Below are 20,082 nucleotides of genomic sequence, written 5' to 3' on the forward strand. Positions count from 1 at the left end.
TTAAGACTAGACTGAACAACACAGAAAGACACAATATCAAAACAAGACATTCCCCAACATGAATGAGAAACTAATCACAGTAATTCTGTGGTCTGCAGTTATCATTACAACAGCTACAAAAACAGAAATTAAACAATAGATCAGATTTTAAAGGAGAGTCAAAAAGACTGAAGACAAACTTTTGGATTCACCTTGGTGTTCCTGATAGAGCAACAGAACGGATTCCTTGATTTCTATTTAATTGTTATTGGGTGAGGCATGAATGGAGGTCAGAGAACAACTCTGTGGAGTCAGTTCTCTGGATCCAGTTTTCAGGGTTCCAGGGATCCAACTCAGGCTTGTCAGGCTTGAGCAGAAAAAATTTTACCCCATGGAACCACCCTGCCATCCCAGAATTTCTTAATTTCTTTTTTTTTTTTTTTTTTTAAAGATTTATTTATTTATTATGTATACAGAAGAGGGCGCCAGATCTCATTACAGATGGTTGTGAGCCACCATGTGGTTGCTGGGAATTGAACTCAGGACCTCTGGAAGAGCAGTCGGTGCTCTTAACCTCTGAGCCATCTCTCCAGCCCCAGAATTTCTTAATTTCTAATTACAGTGTTTTCCTGAGTCTGAGATGCTCAAAATTTTTTTCATGATGTTCCAATAATTTAAAAACTTACCACACATTATCCCCAAGGCTGTGCTAAATACCGCCATATATCCAAAGTAAAATGATGTTTGAAATAAGCCATACATCCTGCAATACAATAAAATAATATTCAATACACACAGTTTACTTTCAATCTGATGCTTTACACTCTTATCATTTAAAGGTAGTTTACTAGGTAACACATGAGAGAAAAACTCCACTTACTTTGTTTTGAAAAAATAGTAGTAAAAGGAATACATGTAAACATAGATTGCAGTTGATGCAGCAGAGAGAAAACTTGTCCATTGCCTGGGAAAAAAACAAAATGAAAAAGGATTATGTCTTTGAAATGAATAGCACTCAAAATTTTAAGGCAAAGAATTTTACAAAAAAACATCCTTTAAAATTCTACACGCTTAAAAACAAATCCTTGTACCTGATGCTTAAATATTAACAAAGAGCCTAGGGAACTAGAAACTCCAGAGTCTTGTTACATTCTCTGAGGGACTTTAAATAAACCAATTCTCCCATTCAGACCAAAGTTTAAAACAAAGATGCTTCCTCACAAACCCAGCATCAAGCACTTTGCAGAAATATTTCAAATAGGACAAAAAAACTTGGACTGATACCATTTTCCTATAAAATTTTCATTATATTTACAACTAGAGGAAAAAAAATCCCTCTACTATCTTTCTTATTCATTCATTTTATTTTGGGGTTAGAGTATCACTCTATAGCCAAGTGTCTCCTCAGGGATAGGGTTACAAGTGTGTACTACCACCCCCAGCTCCTCTATTATCTTAAACAGCACAATTTCTGTGGAAATTCTTTCCTCAGCTTAACAGGCTTCAAAGGCAAACTTCAGATACTAGGATACTGCCTGGGTGTGGTGGCACAGAACTTTAATCCCAGTACTTGGGAGGCAGAGGCAGGTGGATATCTATAAGTTTGAGGACAGTCTGGTCTATATAGCGAGTTCCAGAGCTACATAAGAGATCCTGTCTCAAAAGACACACAAAAAAAAAAAAAAAAAAAAAAAAAAAATGGTATTAGGCTCCCGAGAGGTTGCACCTGCAAGTACTTACCACCTATAATCCTCTGCATTTAGCAAGAAGTATGTGCACACGATGGTCACACAGACGGTCACTATGCACAGGATGACCAGCACCAGCATCATGAAGCCGTAGACATAGTAGATCTTATATGCCCAGAAAGATGTGAAGATGAAATACCTGAGGAGGAACATGAGGACAGCCTTGAAGCTTCCTCTTTCTCTTAGCTCTCACTTTGACTTCACTTACAGCTTGTTACCATCTTTCTAGTAATTTCCAACAGTTTGTCTTAACTCTCAGTTACTAAATTCTCAAAATATTTTTGTGGTTTCTTTTTTAAAGAACAAATTCTTCTGGAGGCATTTGTCACTGAGCAAAATGACTAAATTAGAAATTTAAACAAGTTAAAATGTGGAAAATGAGAACAGTCACAATCTACATTTATAAAATAAAGTCAATTCCTTCATTCTTCCATTTTTTAAGATGAAACACTACTCAAGTAATATAGTTCACATTTTAGAAAACATTCTGTTAAACAGAAAAATAAGTGATAAACTGAGAAATATACAGAATTAGAGGAAAACAGAACAGAAGTTAAGGTCTAAAGGAGACTGACACTGTCTTCAGAGGACAGTGGGAGAAAGGGAGAGTAGTAATAGTCTTCATTAAGAAGAAAAAAGAAAAAGCTCTTTAAATCCATTCATTATTCAAATCATCTGAGAACAGGGTCTTCTAGCTCTTTTTACAACATTCCTGCTTCGTCATTCATCTATTCAATCACATGCCTGCATGGTTCAATGATTTACAGATCCCTTGTCACATAGGAAGGTGACATAGGAAGGCTTGGAGGGAAGAGAAGGGGGAATGATGTAATTATATTACAATCTCAAAAAATAAAAAAGCTTTTTTTTTTTTTTTAAAGTAAGCAAGCAAGCAGTAAAGATCAGCACTGTAAGGAAACATCACTACTCTCCAGGAGATCGCTGGCTGGTAGGAAACCCTGGCAGTAAGCAACCCTGACCCCTGATGTGCACTATACCCAGCAAACGAGAGGAGTGATTCCTCTGGTACAACTAGGTGAGGAACTGAGAAAGGAGTGAAAACAGGACACGGCTCATGAGTGAGGTTGGGACAGGAGAAAGACTTGTGATGGATAACACCAGGAGCAGAGGACTGGTTCTAAGTAAAGGAACTCAGTAAGTGAAACAAAGAGAACACTCTGGGACCACAGAGATTGCTCAGAGTTTAAAAGCACTGGCTCCCAGTGCCACTTTGAGATCTTTGGCAGCAATTAACCATGCAGCTCACACATGATTGAGCCGGTATGATAATGAGTATTCAGAGACGGGTAATGCCTGGGGGGCACTCACCAACCTAAGAGAGAGCACCTGTGTGGCCTGGGCAGGTGTCTCCATGATGGGTAAGGTGACCTGCTGACGTCCCACGCAACCCAAGTCAGAAGCTCATTTTTTAATAAAAGGGGGACCTGCAGGGCCCTGGCCCCCATTTTGGGTAACTGTTGCCTTGCTTGCGGACCTTGACCTTGATATCCTCCCTATGCTAATTCCCTGCCAGATTCCACCCTCCTGAATGCTTAAGGGAAGTTCCTTGTCTGTGTATCCTGAATAATGAGCATTAACAGCTTAGATGCAAGATTGCAAAACATCAGTAGCGAACTTCTGCCCTCCAGGGTCCTCCCATTGTGCTGTAAGCCTGTATTTAACCTCCTACCCCCTTCAAGAAATGACATTCGACATTTAAAATTAAAATATATATATATGTATGTATATATATATATATATACACACACACACATGTATATATGTAATTGAATGAATACTGCAAATGTAATCTATGAATACCACAAATGTGATTAATATCATGAGTGTAAGTAATGAAAAAAAAAAAAAAAAAAAAAACCACTGGCTGCTCCTGCAGAGGACCTGAGTTGGTTCCCAGCACCCACATGACAGCTCCAACCTCGTAACTCCAGTTCCAGGGGATCCGACACCTCTCCAGGCCTCCACAGGCACCAGCCATGCACATGGTGCACACATAATGAATGTAAACAAGTACTCATACACATAAATCTCAAAACAAAACAAAAGAAAAAACACTCAAAATGTTCAGCATGGCTAGAACATCAACAAAAGGGCAAAAGCTAAGAGAATCAACAAGATCAGTTCATGCTATAAACAACCCAGCTGGTCACATCACATTGAGATTTAAAGTCCTTAGTGAAAAATGACACAAAGAGACTGAAAGGTTAAAACATATAAAAAAATAAATACAAATAAAGTAAGCCTAGACTGACAGGTTAAAAATGCCATTCCAGGAGGACAGGATGTGAGAAAACCAAAACAGACATGACTTGAAAGGGCAGAGGAGTCTAATGGAAGACAGGGCCGAGGGAGCAGGAGTAAGTGGTCAAGTCAGAGTGAGGACTATCAACTGCAAGTATAGAGTTCCTGAACTGGCTTTATTAAACAAGTCAGAGTGACCCACTCCAATCTCCTTCTAAGACCCACCAAGGCTTGCAGTATACTCACAGCTAACACGTGATGAAAGACAACCACCTATTTATATATTTATACACATGAGTTGTGCTGGTTATGCTTTTCGTCAACTTGACACAAGCTAGGATAATCTGGGGAGAGGAACCTCAACTGAGAAAATGCCTCCAATCAGATTGGCTTGTAGACAAGTCAGAGGGGCATTTTCTTGTCTAATGGTTGACCTGAGAAGGCCCGGACCACTGCAGGCAGTGCCATCCCTGGGCAGGTGGTGTCGGGCTGTATAGGAGAGCAGGCTGAGCAAGCCATGGGAATAAGTCAGTAAGAGGTTTCCTCTATGGTCTCTGCATCAGCTCTTGTCTCCGGGTTCCTGCCTTGACTTCCTTTCATGATGTACTGTGACTTGGAATCCCTAATCCTATAAGTTAAATAAAATTATTCATTTAAAAAAGTTAGCAACCTCAGTACTTCATTATAGCAGTACAAAATTGGCTCCAGAGAGACTGCCTTGTCTGATGATTGCATACCAATCTAGCATGTTCAAATTCTTAAATTCTTCAAAACATGAAAACATTGCCCAAACTTACATTTCAATAAAGATTGAGCCAAAGGGTAAAATTCCTCCCAGGCAAACAATAACCGCAGGCTCCATAAACCTGGAAAATATTAGAATTAACAGAGTACTTTTAGCATAATTTTCATAATATATGTATAAATCCCAATAATAAAAAGGTGATGTTTAATACTTTAAAAATCATCCCAATGAATAAAGACAAATGAATAAAAAGAAAAACCAAAACCCATAGAGGCATAAAAATGTGAGTGAGACTTCAAATTAGTCATCAGTTGAAATCAATATTCTTTTCAGCATTAAAGCCTGAGTAAAGTATTTAAGGAACACAAATTGTTGTTACTGCAGAACAAGAAACACATTAAGTATTTATTCCCAGTTTATCAGTTTTCAGTAACTTCTGAGAACTCTGTAGGTATCTACTTAAAAAAGTTGAGACCCTTATCTGAAACAAATTTTCATAAACTAACCTTGCCATTTCTTTACCCACTTTCTTCTTGGCTCTAATTCTTTTCCAAAAATTCAACAATCAAGGTATTGTCAATTTTGCTTTACAATAGGGCAAAGAAAGACTAAAAAATACAATTCAAACTTCATCCCTTCTCCCAGCCAACATTCACTGAGTGACAATCATCAGTTCTCTATCTGGAATGCTGTCTCTAACTTCATGTTCTCCTTCCAGCAAGCATTGCAGCTCTCAAAGCCTTCTTTCCCTCTGTATCCCAGGGAGACATGCCCCCGCCCCAGACTCCTGAACATCCCTCAGAACTTACTATACTTTATCTGTCTGCTGACCTACATCAGGTGCCACTAATTACTGCTGGCCAGCAGATGTAAACTGAGGGGGCGGGGGAGACAGAGAGAAAAAACTTAAAAGTCATTTACTATAATCTTCCTTGTTTTATAGAAAACCAAGGTCCTGAGATTAAAACTGATCTATTCCAGGTAATCATCCAATAAAAGCCAGATCTAGTACTCAGATTTCAGATTTTGGTTCCCGTATGATTAAAAAACAACAAGAAAATGAAGCCACACACCAGCCTCCCTATACCTAAAAGACCTATCTCTGGTAAACAAAGCAAGTGTTGTTCACACCTCTCCTCACTAACCCTACTTCCCAAAGAGCTTCTGTGCTTTCTGACTAGGCTTTCCTTCCTCTCTCTCTAGTAATAAGCTGAACATGAGTAATTAATGAGCCCTAGTATCTAATACTGATTTAAGGGAAAAGCAGTTTAAAAAATGGACTCAAAACTCTTCAGTCCAAAGTTTCTTAGGCACCAATCTAACAAAGAAAAGCACACAATTCCTAAAACGGGAATATGTTACTCTCCCCTAAATCAAAGCTCTTAGACTGGGGATCATCTAACTGAATGCGTAGGTTGTGAAAACTTCAGCAAGAATAAAAGATTTCTGAACGTTCAATAACCAAAAATTAATTCAAAATCGAGCAAAACATGAACCCAAGGTGTTTCTGGCAGTGCTCGCCCGAGTTACACTGTAGAACTTCACTGACGCCTTGGTCCTGAACACTTGCATGTGTATGCCTTGATGCCATGCAGCACTGATCAATGCTACCTGAAACACAGCTCAGATTCGAGCTACTACTGTGTTACAATCTGCAATGTTTACTATCCCTACAAAGTTGCTGCTTATAGAGAAAATAAAAACTTTTAATATTTTTCCTATCATTTCTTAGCAGAGAATTATCAAATTAATATATTTCTGGATTTTTTGTGTTCAAATATTTTATTACAAGTGGTCTCAATCCATTTCTCAACTGGTGGATTTATGTGGGAATAAATGGGCCAATATTTAGAATAAAGTATCTGGAAAGAAAACAAGTAGCTGAAAGATTTTTCTATAATTCTGAGGGTTTCAGATTCTGCTGGTGATACAGTCTCTGTTGTAACTATTGCTCTGTCAACTCTGATGCTGGACAGTAAAAGAAGCCATAAGTAGTAAGTGGAGACTGGATATGGCTGTGTTCCAATAAAACTTTATTTACAAAAACAGGCAACAATAGCTGAGCAGTGGTGCCGCATGGCCTTTAATCCCAGCACTCAGTCTACAGAGTCAGTTCCAGGATGGCCAGGGCTACACAATCTCCAAAAACAAAAACAAAACAACCAAAAAAAAAAAAAAAAAAAACAAAACCAACCAATCAAGCAAACAAAAAAATCCAACAACAAAAACAGGCCAACAGCCACATCTGACCTGCAGGCTTAAAAAACTGTTAAAGCTTTACTTCCCACCCACCTCTATACACTAGTATATTTATCAAAGTTTTGACATATGAATGGCACCAATATTCAGAAAGCAAAATAAAGACATAGCTTACTATATTCTTTACAATGTAGGCTGATGGCAAAATTAAAATGAACCAACTCTTAAACTTAAAACAGTTGTTTGCATAAAAGCAAGCTGCTCCTAAAGTTATGCGAACACAACAGCCTTAAAAACTTAATACACTACGGCAACAACCAGATGAGCTTTAGCTTTCTCTTTACCATTTTTTCTCCGGGATAGGACGAGGCACAGCATTGACACGACAAGGGAAGTTGGGCTGACCTGACAGATTCCGGCCAAGTATTGTACCAACAAGATTTAGAGGAAGAATAACAAAAAAACAGATGCAACAAACGGCCACCTGTAATAAATAGAAATGTGTGTGGTTACTCAGAGAACAAAAACACTAATAAGAACAAGTAAGAGAGACACCTGAAAATTCAAACACTTTGATTACAGAGAAAACATTAAGTTCTAAGGAGTAAAATGATACAAGGAATGCACTACTGGTAACAGGGGAAATGTTCACACTGAATTACACGAACACTGAACTGTTTCCTCCCTACCTTTAGCTCCCACTGTCCCTAACCTTCCACACTGCCCCTAATCAAGTACGTTTTAGATCTCTTTCCCTGTCAGCTGGCATGCTTTGAACATGTCTACCCCTTATCTTTCATGGTTATAACCAAGCATTTGGTTTTACTTTATTGAGCATTCCAACCAATGGACCCTATAATCCAGGTACTGCCAACTCACAGATCCAAAACACCTGTTTATTGTGTCCAGAAAGCTTCAACATGCTAGTTCATAACTCTCCATCCTATTTCTTGGGTTATTTCAGTTCTATAAAAAGATACTTGCCTTGAAATGAAAAATGTGCTACAGAAAGCTAGCCTTACTAGAAAAAAAAAAAAAAAACACTATAAAAAAAAGCTACAGGTCAGTATTTCTCATAAATACAGATATAAAACCAAATCTTGCAAATGGAGCTTTATTAAAGAAATATAGGACTAACTTAAGACCAGTGCTGGTCACCACCATCTCAAAAGATGCAGGAAAAGGCTGCTGTAAAACCCAACCTTCATTTCCAACAGAAACTCCTAACAAACCAGGAACAGCAGGGCTTTATCAACCTGAAGAACTTCTAAGACACAAAGCTGAAGACCCTCCCCAACCTGGCAACACCTGTGCTTGTCACATCCACTCAAGCATTTCACTTTAAAGTGGTCTGTACCCAGTGTTACTGTACAAGGCAGTTTAATGAAGGAGAAGTCCCCATGCCCACTGTCTCCAGCTGTACCCATCTATGGCTGTGCAGCCACCAGCAGCCACTCCAGAAGTGCTGCAGGCAACAGAGGGTGCTATGTGCAAACGAAACCTATCAAATTTATCTCAGGGTTTCAGAAATGGAACTCCAGAATTTCTAAAAGACAACATACAAGAACAGCTTGATGCCGTTTAGTTTGGCAAAAGACTCTCTATATAGGATAGTTATAAGAACAAACTAAAAAGGGGGGAAAATCTATCAATATACTGCTCTTCAAAATTAGTAACTTTGCCTTAAATAGAAATGCTTGAGAAAATTAAAAGATAAGCCATAAAATAGGAGAATATTACTGCAAAAATACTTTAAAGACATAGACTTCTATTTACAATGGATAAAAAACTACTCTTGTCCAATAAGGTACACCCACTAAAGAAGATAAGGGCAGGTAGTTCAGTGGGTATAAGGTGCCTGCTGCCAATCCTGATGACCTGCATTTGATTCTGGATGATCCTTCACATGGTAAAGGAGAGAAAAGACTTCTTCCCACAAGCTGTCCTCTAAGCTTCACCTACACCTTGGGAGGAGCATGCCCCTCTCCCTACCATATATGCACGCATGTGTGTGTGCGTGAGCGCATGTGCACGTATACACACACACAAACACACAGAAACAGCTGCTTGTGGTGGTTCATGCCTTTAATCCCAGCACTCAGGAAGCAGAGCCAGATGGACTTTTGTGAGTTCAAGGCCAGCCTGGTCTTCATAGTGAGTTCCAGGACAGCCAGGGCCGTGTAAAGAGGCTCTCTCTTGTCAAGGAGAAAAAGGAATAAAATAAAATAGAGGCACAAAAGACTTTCACATTCATTAAAGAAGATGCATACACAAATAAGCAATCCACCCCCACCCCCCACAGCCTTCAGTGTGACTGACAAGTCAACAAGTGAAATGTAGGACCACTACCCCCTGACTGGACGGGCTAAACTAAAGAGGACTGACTGCACCAAGTGTTGGCACTGGTACAGAAAAACTGTATGTGTATGGGTTTTGCCTACATGCATGCCTATGCACCACTTGGAGAAACTCATTTTGACAGAAAGGGAGAAAAAAATACAAACAAACCCAATGAACAAAACCCCATCTTCACCACTAACAACACAACCCAAACAGAAGAAATGTGACTGGGCCAATAACTACACAAAAACCTTGGGAGTTTACCTCTATGAAACAGATAATTATCCCCACCCCACCCCCAATTTCTATTTAGTTCTTTTGAAAACTAAATAGGATAATAGTTATAAAAACACCATGAACTACAAAATATGCTGCCCCCATCAGAATGAATCTCTTTAGATCTCAAACATCAATCAGATGAGCTCTTAGACACAATCTTGAGCACTCCATTGTGTCAGAACTGGGAGCGCCTCTCAGTCTACGCAAGCGCAGTTGTGTGCTGATGCACTGTAACATCCCAATGCTCTGCAGCTGCTCAGAGCCTCATTACTATGACTCTGGCCACATTTCTTTATCTTGTCCAATAGGACGCCATGTTTACTTATGCTGTTGTGTTCTTCTAGTTTTCTAAAACCTACTCAAATTTGGGAAATGATGGTGTTCTAGCCATTTTTTCTTTAATGAATTTCACACTAGCTCCTAATGCTAATTGCTTCCATCCTTTGAAAAATTAATAACCAATTCTAAAATTTTGTGCCTCATCAATATAAATGAATCCACCACATTTTGCAAAGTAGAATCTACTTTCTTCTTTTTTCCCTAGAAAAGGAGATTTGGGTCCAGTTTCACAAACTTCTCTCTCTGCTCTGTAAGAAAACATGCACATGAGCAAAGACACTTTGGACTGAAGTAGCTGAGAACTCCCACACAATCAAATACATAATCTGGCTTAAACCTCACTTCCTTCTCATCAAAGAATGTTCCCTTTCACTTTTCTTGTACGAAAGTTATTTGATGAAAAAGAAGAAGAATGGAACCACTCTTCTGTTCCAATCCTGATCCATGTTCTGAGGCTTTTGGAGTATTTTTATAAAATGCATTTGTTTACCCTGTCATTTATTCAAGTCAGCTCAGGTAATGGAGGGGTTTTTTGTTTTGTTTTGTTTGTTTTATTTTTTGAGACAGGGTTTTTCTGTGTAACAGTCCTGGCTGTCCTGGAACTCAGAGATCCATGCGCCTGCCTCTACCAGTCAAACGCTGTGTATGCCAGCACCACCCAGCTAAGGCAATGGAGCTTTTCTAGCAGTGTTTTCACAGGTCTTCACTGCGGTTACATGTATCACTTGTGTATTCTGTACTCTTCTGACTATTTTTAAGATGCAGCTTTCTAGTCCTCATCATAAAGTGCTATTACCTTGGTCTCCATCTCTTCACATGGTAATTTCTAATTATGTATCATGAGTTTCCCATTTTAGAACTTCAGTTCTCAAGTTTGTTTTTTTTCCCCCAGTTATGGTTCAGGCCTTGAGTCATGGTGTGAAATTGATTTCTAAAGCTTATGGCATATTTCTGACCATGCTCAATATTCCCCTCCTCAACTAAAACAAGGCCTCAAAATGACAAACTAACACAGACCACCCATTACCTTCTCAACTATTCTATCCCCTCAGAGACAAATCTAAAAGAACCCAGGATTTATGGGTGCATGTTGAGCTGAACATTATTTAGAGTAGAAAGGTGATTAATTAGGTCTCATGATACTCTGCAATTTTTTAACTACAACTATGTTTCTTTCAAAGCCTCTACTACCAAATTTAGCATCTGAGACTTACAGCTCACACAAGATTTCATATTTACAATCCTTTCTCAGAACACCCTGGTAACCTGTCCTGTCCCCACCCTCAAGTGATATGGTTTAGGTATGAAACATTCCCCCAAAAAGTCTCTTGTGGTTGAAGCTGTGGTTGGTCCCTAGCTGGTAGAGTTAACAATAACATGATCTAATCACCTTGATCATGAGAGCTCTAGTCCAATCAATACATCAGTCCACTAATGGATTAATAATCTGCTAGCAATGCTGATAGCTAAAAGGATGTAGTTCAGGGAAGAGTACTTGCCTAGCATTTATAAAGCCCTGGATTTGATCTCACTTTGATGTTTTGAAAGAAAATAGCCCCCAAAGCAAGTGGCACTATTAGGAGGTATGGCCTTGTTGAAGTAGGTATGGCCTTGTTAGAGAAAGTGTGTCACCACAGAGACGGGCTTTGAGGTCTCTTTTGCTCAAGCTTTGCTCAGTGTGACACTTGGTCTATTTCCTGTGGTGGCAGGCTTTGAGGTCTCTTTTGCTCAAGCTTTGCTCAGTGTGATACTCAGTCTACTTCCTGTTGTCTGCATATCAACATGAAGCAGCTCCTTCCCCAGCAGATCTTCCCCAGAACCATGCCTGCCTGAACACCACCATGTCCCACCATGATAATGAACTAAACCTTTGAACTGTAAGAGAGCCACCGCAATTACATGTTTTCCTTTATAAGTGCTGTCATGATCATGGTGTCTCTTCACAACAACAGAAACCATAACTAAGACATCCACCAAAGCAAAAACAAACAAAAAACATCAAAACACTGTGTAATGAAATAGAAGAGAGGTAGGGTCTACTTGAAAGAAGCATGTCACTGGGACAAATCCTTTGGTGCTATCTCCCTGGTTGCTCTGTTGCTACTTCCTGGCTGCCACAAAGCAAACAACTCTGTTCCATGACAACCTTTCACCATGAGCTCTGCCTCACTACAGGTCTAGAAAACAGTATAGCTGGCTGACCATGGAAGGCTCTGAAGTCACCAACCAAAATAAATTCTTCCTCCCTTCAGTTGTTTTCTCAGGTATTGTGATTAACTGTGATGGTCACTTTTAATTATCTACTTGAGACAATCTAGAATAACCCAAGAATAAAGTCTCCATGAGGGATTATCTAGATTACAATGGCCTGTGGGTATGTCTACAGCAGACTGTCTTGATTATACTGATTAAGGTAAGACCCACCCACTATGGGTGAAACAATTCCTTAGGCAAAGCATTCTCTTTTTGTTTGTTTGGTTATTCCAGACAGGGATTCTCTGTATAACAGCTCTGGCTGTCCTGGAACTCCTTTGTAGCCCAGGCTGGCCTAGAAATCACAAGAGATCTGCCTGCCACTGCCTCCCAAGTGCTGGGATTAAAGCATGCCCAGTGGTAGAAGATTCTTAACTGTACTAAATGCTAAATGTGGGGAAAGAGAGCTAGCACTAGCATACATGGATTAATTAGTTCTCTGCTCTTGACCTTGGATATAACATGACCAGCTGTTTGAAGTTCCTACCTCCTTGGCTTCCCCCACAATGATGGCCAGTAACCTGGAATGTGAGCCAAATAAACCTCTTCTCTCTTAGCTGCTTTTGTCAGGATACATTATCATAGCAATGGAAACAGAACTAAGACACTAGTACACCAAGAGATTCATAGGACCCAAATCCCTGTGTGTTGATACTTAACTCATTACTGAACAAATTTACCAAAGAAAAAGGTTCAGCCTTCCCCAAATCAATTTAATTTCAAGTATTCTCTCCCACTGACTGTAGTATCACTACCACAACACCCCAACTTCAGGGGCAGGTATTTATCTTGATGGTTTGACTCCAAATTTCTTTTAAATGGTTTCCTGCATCTTGTAAATAGTCTCTTGAAGGACACTAGACTTTATAGTCTTACCATAAACTTCTAATGTTTATGAAACATCTAGGACTGATTATTGTAAAACAAGTTTAATCTAATAGTAGGTTTTGTGGTTCTTTATATAATTAGGTACACATGAATAGAAGTTAGAGTCTAAAGACAATGTACTTTCAATCCCACCTCAAGCTAGTCCTGGTAACAGCAATATCTGGACTGAAATCCAGATTCCTGGTAAACAAAACTCCTTATTTACCTATTACTTTTAGAGAAAAAAGAAGCTTTACGTCACTAAAGTTAGGTTAGCTGTCAGTTGTGAGAACTTTATTAAGATGAAGAATTAGCATGATGGCCCTCCAAAGAAAGGATTCATGTTCATGAACTGGCAGAAAGAGCTAAACCCTTGGGAAGAGCACACAGGAGGACCTCTAGACTGATTTTCAAACTAAGCTATTCAGTTAGTAGGGCATCTTCCTTCTCAGACACAGTGCCTATGGTCTAGATCAATAGTTCTCATCCTTCCTAATACTGCGACCCTTTAATACAGTTCCTCATGTTGTGGTGACCCCCAAGCATAAAATGACTGTGTTGTTACTTAAATGTTACTACTGTTCTGAACTGTACTGTAAATATTTGGTGTGTTGGATATCTGATATACGACCCCTGTGCAAGGGTCACTCAACCCCCAAGTTGAGTAGCGATCATCTAGATGGTCCTCAGGGAAGTTATTTCCTCTGGGTCTGCACACACAATCTGTGGTCCAGAAGAGACCAAGGCTGCCCATCAGGCCAGCAGCAGAACTTGCCATACAACATTAAAGAGTATCCAACATGGTACTGGGTTTAAAGGCATGAAGGGGTCACGGAAAATACCTGAAGTTTGGCACTGTGTGTCAGGGTCAGGGTATCCCTGAAGAGAGCCAAGGAGAGGGCATTGGTGAAGGCACAGTCCCACTGCTGTGGAAACCCCAGAATTGAAGGGGCCATGGAGAAAAGTTGAGGCTTAGCACTATGTGGTAGGGTTAAAGTCCCGAAAGAAGCCAGCAGAGGCCACTAGTATAGGTACAGCCTCAGTATTGAGCATGCCTGAGGCCACAAGACAAGCTGTGTGTGTGTGTGTGTGTGTGTGTGTGTGTGTGTGTGATGATGATATGTTGGTGGGGTAGGGGGTACTGTCAGGGAAAGGAGGGAGTGGAACAGAGCTATAATCTCTAGGTCAGACCTCCAGCCCTTCCTCCCAGGTCCCCTTGATTAAACACTGGGAGCTTCCCTGTGACCTACCCAGTGGTTATTTAGGGTTCCCTTTCCCAAACCTAAGCAATAAAAGGGCAAATGTGTCCCAACAACACTCATGGGCTCTCCAAGGTAACGGGCCTAAAGTCTCGTACTCTATCATATCGTCCTGTGAACCAGTGAAATGCCTAAATGGTGAGTGAATTCCCCTGATACACTGACTTTCAGCATGTGTGTGTGCATTCTGTGAAAGGCAGAGCTTTCCAGCTTGGAGCTGCCCAAGTCCTTTGTAGCCCATAAATTGTGAGTCATAGATTCTGGACACTGAGCTACAATATTTGATTTATACTGCTAGATTCAAGATTTCGCTTTCATCTGGTTGTTCCTATGCCCTGATTCTCTTTTTGGAACAAATATAACATGATCTTGATTTTATGGGAGCCTACAGTTAAGAGACTGGGGTTTTAAAGTGATGAATTTTTTAAAGAGGAAACTTTTAAAGGTATAATGTATTTTATATTATAATAGTAATAAGGTCTTGGGGAACAAGAAGGGAAAGGTTATGATTTAAAGTGATATATTTGTGTGTCAAAGATGACAAGGAGTAGAATCTCATTGTTAGCATCAGTTCTTTACCTGACACACTTGGGAAGAACCAACCTCAATTGAAGAACTGTAACCATCAGACTGGCCTGTAGGTATACCCGTGGGGCATTTTCTTGATTGTTAATTGATATAGACATGCCTAGCCCATTGTAGGCAGTTGGTCTTGGGATGTGTAAGAAAAATAGCTGAACATGAGACCAGAAGCAAGGCAAGAAGTAGCACTCCTGCATGGTTACTGCTTTAAACCCCTACCTTGAGCTCCTACTCTGACTTTCCTTAATGATGGGTTATAATCTTAAAGTCAAATAAACCCTTTTTCCAAGTTGTTTTTGGTGTTCTTTTTAAGATTTATTTATTTATTATGTACACAGTGTTCTGTATGCGTGCATGACTGCATGGCAGAAGAGGGCATCATTGTGAAACCAATCATGTGGTTATTGGGAATTGAACTCAGAGCCTCTGGAAGAACAGCCAGTGTTCTTAACCTCTGAGCCATCTCCCCAGCCCTTGGTCAGTGTTTTATCATAGAAACAAAAAAGCAAATTAGAACACATCATCTTAATAAAACACTCATGCTTCTTGGTATTTTTTTTTCTCTAAAATAAATCCATTTATTGATTAGTTCTCTCCCATCTCTGATAAAAGCTATAAAATCAACTTTTCACTTCACAGAATCAAGAAAATGCAGGGGACCTAGGTTTAAATTTAACCAATAGTTTTTGGAGCCTAATAAAAACTTTCCAAGACTCAACAGGGACTGGCTGAGACTTCAGAACATCAACAGGATGGAGCTCGAGAGACAGCAGGACTTGTAGTAGAATGGTTATAAGCACCTGTTTCAAATTACAATTCAAGCCACTTACCATTGTTCCAAAAGGAATGGCTCTAGAGGCATGGTAATAAATGGCTATGAAGTTGATGAAGAAGGCAGTGCCACACACCATAGCGGGAATGAGGAATGCCCCAATGAACATCTGCTTTATCCATCTCCTTCCTGAAAGAAAAGGGAAGCTATGAAAAATTCCAGCTACACAGACAAACATGCATTCATGTTTTAAAATATATTCTATAGTTCCAAATTATTTACTTAAAAATTAAATACAAAGGTTACTAAACCTGATATACTAATAATTGTTTCAAATCAGTTATCTAAAAATGACTAGTCTAGCTCTTCAAGTCTGTGTAGTAGAAACAGTTTCTAAAGTAGCTGTACTGAAAAAGAGCAATGACCTGTGGTCTAATAGTCTGATGTCTTTGTTTTGATTCTGCCACAGAATTGTTCTGAGCTTTTGTATGCCATCTGTTATGGTTTGGATATAAAGCTAATTGTTTTTCTAGTTCTAATTCTGTCAGAGATTTTTCATTTTAGGTGGTGGAATTACCATCCCAAATCTTAAAATTCCTCCAAAGAAACTCAATTCTCAACTTTCTCTTCTAGTTCATTTCTTTTTCACAGAAGACTCAAGAACCCTTCCTTTCCAATTTCATTAAAATCACTTATAGAAAGAGTGACAACTAATTAAAGTGAAACTACTGTTCTTATTTATTTATTTATTTATTTATTTATTTATTTATTTATTTATTTATTTATTTAGGGTTTTTCAAGACAGCGTTTCTCTGTGTTCCTGGCTGTCCTCGAACTCAGAGATCTGCCTGGCTCTGCCTCCCGAGTGCTGGGATGAAAGCCAAGCGCCACCATCACCTGGCCCTGTTCTACTATTTTAAATGACACCTCCATCCTAACACCGTCCTTCCCTGTACACTGCATTTATCCTCTCAGTTACAGACACATACAAATGAAACTCTTCTCTACTTCTAGTTCCCTCTGGTCCACACATATCTCACTGGGTACAATCAGTTGCCCAGACATCTGTGCTGTGCTTCCTGCTGCTCTTCAGGCCTGGGGAGACTCTGGCCAAAGACCAGGCTCTCCCCAGGGAAATGATCTGGAGCCCCAGGATAAAGCAAACCTGAGACAAATGAGATATTCTCAGTTCTCTGAGTTGACATCTCTATTAACTTGAATTTTTAGGGATTGTTCAGACAAAATTATCTGCACCAGTCTAGATCAGAACACAAAACAGACTAAAACTGTCCACATTATATCTAGTAAAACCTACAACATAAGCAATGGTAAACATGGCCATCCAGGAGGATTTCAAATGATCCTCTGCTCTGACTTCCTACTACCTATAAAAGTTTCCTCCCAGTTTCTGTACTATTCTTGAATTTGTGACAGTCCTGCTGACTCAGCCTTCAAAGTACTGGGATCATAGGTATGTGCTACTGTGCCCAGCCCTATCCTGCTCTTGGGAGACTGCTAAATGTATACTAACATACATATATACATATACATACATACATACATACACACACACACACACACACACACACACACACACATATATATACATAGACAGACAGACAATATAATACAATACAAGGCAGGATCTCCTAATGCTGACCATGTTTAGATAGACTGAAAAATAATTACAGTAGACTGTCTCTATACTTGGAGACTTGAGGTCTTTCAAAAACTTTTCAGTCTTAAGTGAACAATATGCCGATTTATCAACACAAGAACCTTTCGACTCTACAGGATTACAGGAAGAGTGAGGAAACTTGGAGACTCAGAACATCACCACAGAAAGAAGCACCACCATTTATCACCTTCAGTTTGGGGTTCCTAACAGCAGAGGAGCAAAGAGGGTATTTAAGATAAAACCTTCCCATCTGAGAGACTGTGACACAAAATAAGAGAAATCTTTGTGAGGAGTCCTTTGATTATACTGTAAGAGACACTAGTATCTGCTTCCTAATACCCTACCATTGTCCATGAGCTTTATCCATAAACCGTAAGTATTCATCAAACACACTTTCATAGTCACCCATAAAAAGTAACTTTATGGATGAGTATGAAGGCAAGCTCACCAGGTGCACATCTAGGGAGCTAAGCACCTCAAAACATAACATTAATAATGTAGATGTACTCTTGTACATGTTCTTTGGTGCGAACTTCACAATGGAGACATTCTATTAATTATTCATAATTTCAGGAAATAAAACACAAAGGTTCCATAAAAACAAGATAGAAAACATAATAGATTTATAGAAGTTATGTGCATGATAATAACAAGGGCCTTTACTATTTGCACAACCTATACTGCCCATTTTAAATTTCAAATACATCACAGTAGAAGAATACCATCAATAATTATAGATTCAAGAGTGCAAACTCCTGCCGGGCGTTGGTGGCGCACGCCTTTAATCCCAGCACTCGGGAAGCAGAGGCAGGAGGATCTCTGTGAGTTCGAGGCCAGCCTGGTCTACCAAGTCAGCTCCAGGAAAGGCGCAAAGCTACACAGAGAAACCCTGTCTCGAAAAACCAAAAAAAAAAAAAGAGTGCAAACTCCTAACTTACCTCCTTGTCTAGCATACAGACTTCCTCCAAAATACCCGTTCACCGGAGATGTAGCAGCATAGACAAATATGGCTGTACTGAGCATTGATCCCCTCCTGCAAGGCATAAAAATATGTATGAAAAATTAAAACAAGACAAAAACATGGAGTCTGTCCCCTTAGCATTACTTTAGTATCAAAGATCTATTTAGCAGAAAGAGAAAAACATCCTATCATGGATTGCAAAAGACCATAAAAGAATTCCCAGTCAAAGGTGAACTGAAATGTTCCAAGTTGTGTCTAGTCCCCAGGTGATTTGTAATACAGTCTAATTCAACACTTCTCATTTCTTTGGCACCAATAACAAGCTGGCACTAAACTCTATTTACAACTCTATACAGAAGTTCCATCACATGGAACAGGATATTCTCTGTTGAAAAAAAGATACCAGAATATTCCTTTTTTTTTTTTTTTTTTTTTTTTTTTTTTCGAGACAGGTTTCTCTGTGTAGCTTTGCGCTTTCTGGAACTCACTTGTAGCCAGGCTGCTCGAACTCACAGAGATCCGCCTGCTCTGCTCCGAGTGCTGGATTAAAGCGTGCGCCACACCGCCGCTTTTTTTTTTTTTTTTGAGAATATTCCTTTTTTATAACTGGTTCAACACTAAGATTTTTGCCTGCTACCAAGAATAAAATTTAAGTGGGATAATTTATATTAAATGCTACTATTTTTTAATGACACAACATGCCAAGACTTACTTTATTTAGTTTCTTTTTTTCTGTAAAAGATGATTTTTTTAAAAAAATATCTACTCATCTACAAGGCAACATATGTCAGACCAAAAATCTCTAACCTCTTCTCAATAATGGTATCTAAAGAATTAAGCCATCCTTCATGTTGAGTACAACTATGGAAAAATTTTAAAAATGCCTAGTTGGAGATATTAAAATAAATAGCAGTATAATTTGCTATAAAGTAGAAATATTTACTATTTATTAACGACCTACACACTTCGGCCCACTGATTTTGTACTATGTAGCATCTGTTCAAACACCTGGCTCAGTTCCTTAAAGGGGCTGTAAAAGTAAAGGAATCAATGCACAGTGCATCTTCATAGTGTAGAAACTACAGTGTTTAATTTCTATCCACAGTCAACTATGTCCAAGTGTAAAGATTTGGCATTCTCAAAAAGATCACAGATCTCAAAATTAATCAGTTTAAAAAATCAAATCCGTTTTCCCAAGAACTCAAACAAGTGCTAACTGAGTCCTTTCGACACAAAGATGAACAAATATGACCCATTCTCTTTATAAATGTGTTTGTGAAAGGCAGACATAGATCTAACTACTAGGAAAATAAAGAGCTGGCTTAGTGTAAGATGAGCCTATGGCAGGCAGAAGTTCTCAGTATCAACCTTCTAGCTCAAAGAGCTGGCCCAGAGTTCAAAATGACTTCCAGGTTAAGTCCACAGTCTCCACTCAGGAGAGTTTTAGCATTCAGATCTCTTTTGTTTCTTTGTTTAAAAATATTCTACAAGCATTTACCCCACCCTCCAAATAAGCCACTTTTATTTACAATGAAGAGTCAGTCCACAGAGGGAGTCATTCTCAAGACAGGAAGGGAAGCTGAGAGCTGCCTTACCTTCCCCATGGAGAGAGCATGAGGGTGGATTAGCAGGCTCGCTCCAGAGGGAGCACCACACATTAACTGGTACCACAGTGACACTGTTCTTCTACCTACACCTTCCAAATGTTTCCCCTGATTGTCACAGTGATCACAGAGGCAAAGTAATTTTCACCTATTGCGTTAGCTGCTCTTTCTTCTTAAGAGTCATGTCACTGGAGTGACTCATCCCAATTTCACAT

At 39.3% G+C, this 20,082-nt stretch overlaps 1 protein-coding gene across 1 annotated transcript in view; it reads right to left on the reverse strand.

Moving 5' to 3' along the window:
• The window catches only part of Tm9sf3 (transmembrane 9 superfamily member 3), a 56,395-nt gene that overhangs the window by 3,004 nt on the left and 33,309 nt on the right, over nucleotides 1-20,082 (reverse strand). Inside the window, exons 8-14 of the mRNA XM_028889421.2 lie at nucleotides 18,241-18,335; nucleotides 15,683-15,813; nucleotides 7,278-7,417; nucleotides 4,787-4,855; nucleotides 1,720-1,866; nucleotides 860-943; nucleotides 666-742 (exon numbers count right to left, since the gene is read on the reverse strand). Of these exons, the coding sequence (XP_028745254.1) occupies nucleotides 666-742; nucleotides 860-943; nucleotides 1,720-1,866; nucleotides 4,787-4,855; nucleotides 7,278-7,417; nucleotides 15,683-15,813; nucleotides 18,241-18,335 (743 nt within the window). The remainder of the gene's footprint in view (nucleotides 1-665; nucleotides 743-859; nucleotides 944-1,719; nucleotides 1,867-4,786; nucleotides 4,856-7,277; nucleotides 7,418-15,682; nucleotides 15,814-18,240; nucleotides 18,336-20,082) is intronic.

The sequence above is a fragment of the Peromyscus leucopus genome, chromosome 1, assembly GCF_004664715.2.
Source record: "Peromyscus leucopus breed LL Stock chromosome 1, UCI_PerLeu_2.1, whole genome shotgun sequence".
NCBI lineage: Eukaryota > Metazoa > Chordata > Mammalia > Rodentia > Cricetidae > Peromyscus > Peromyscus leucopus.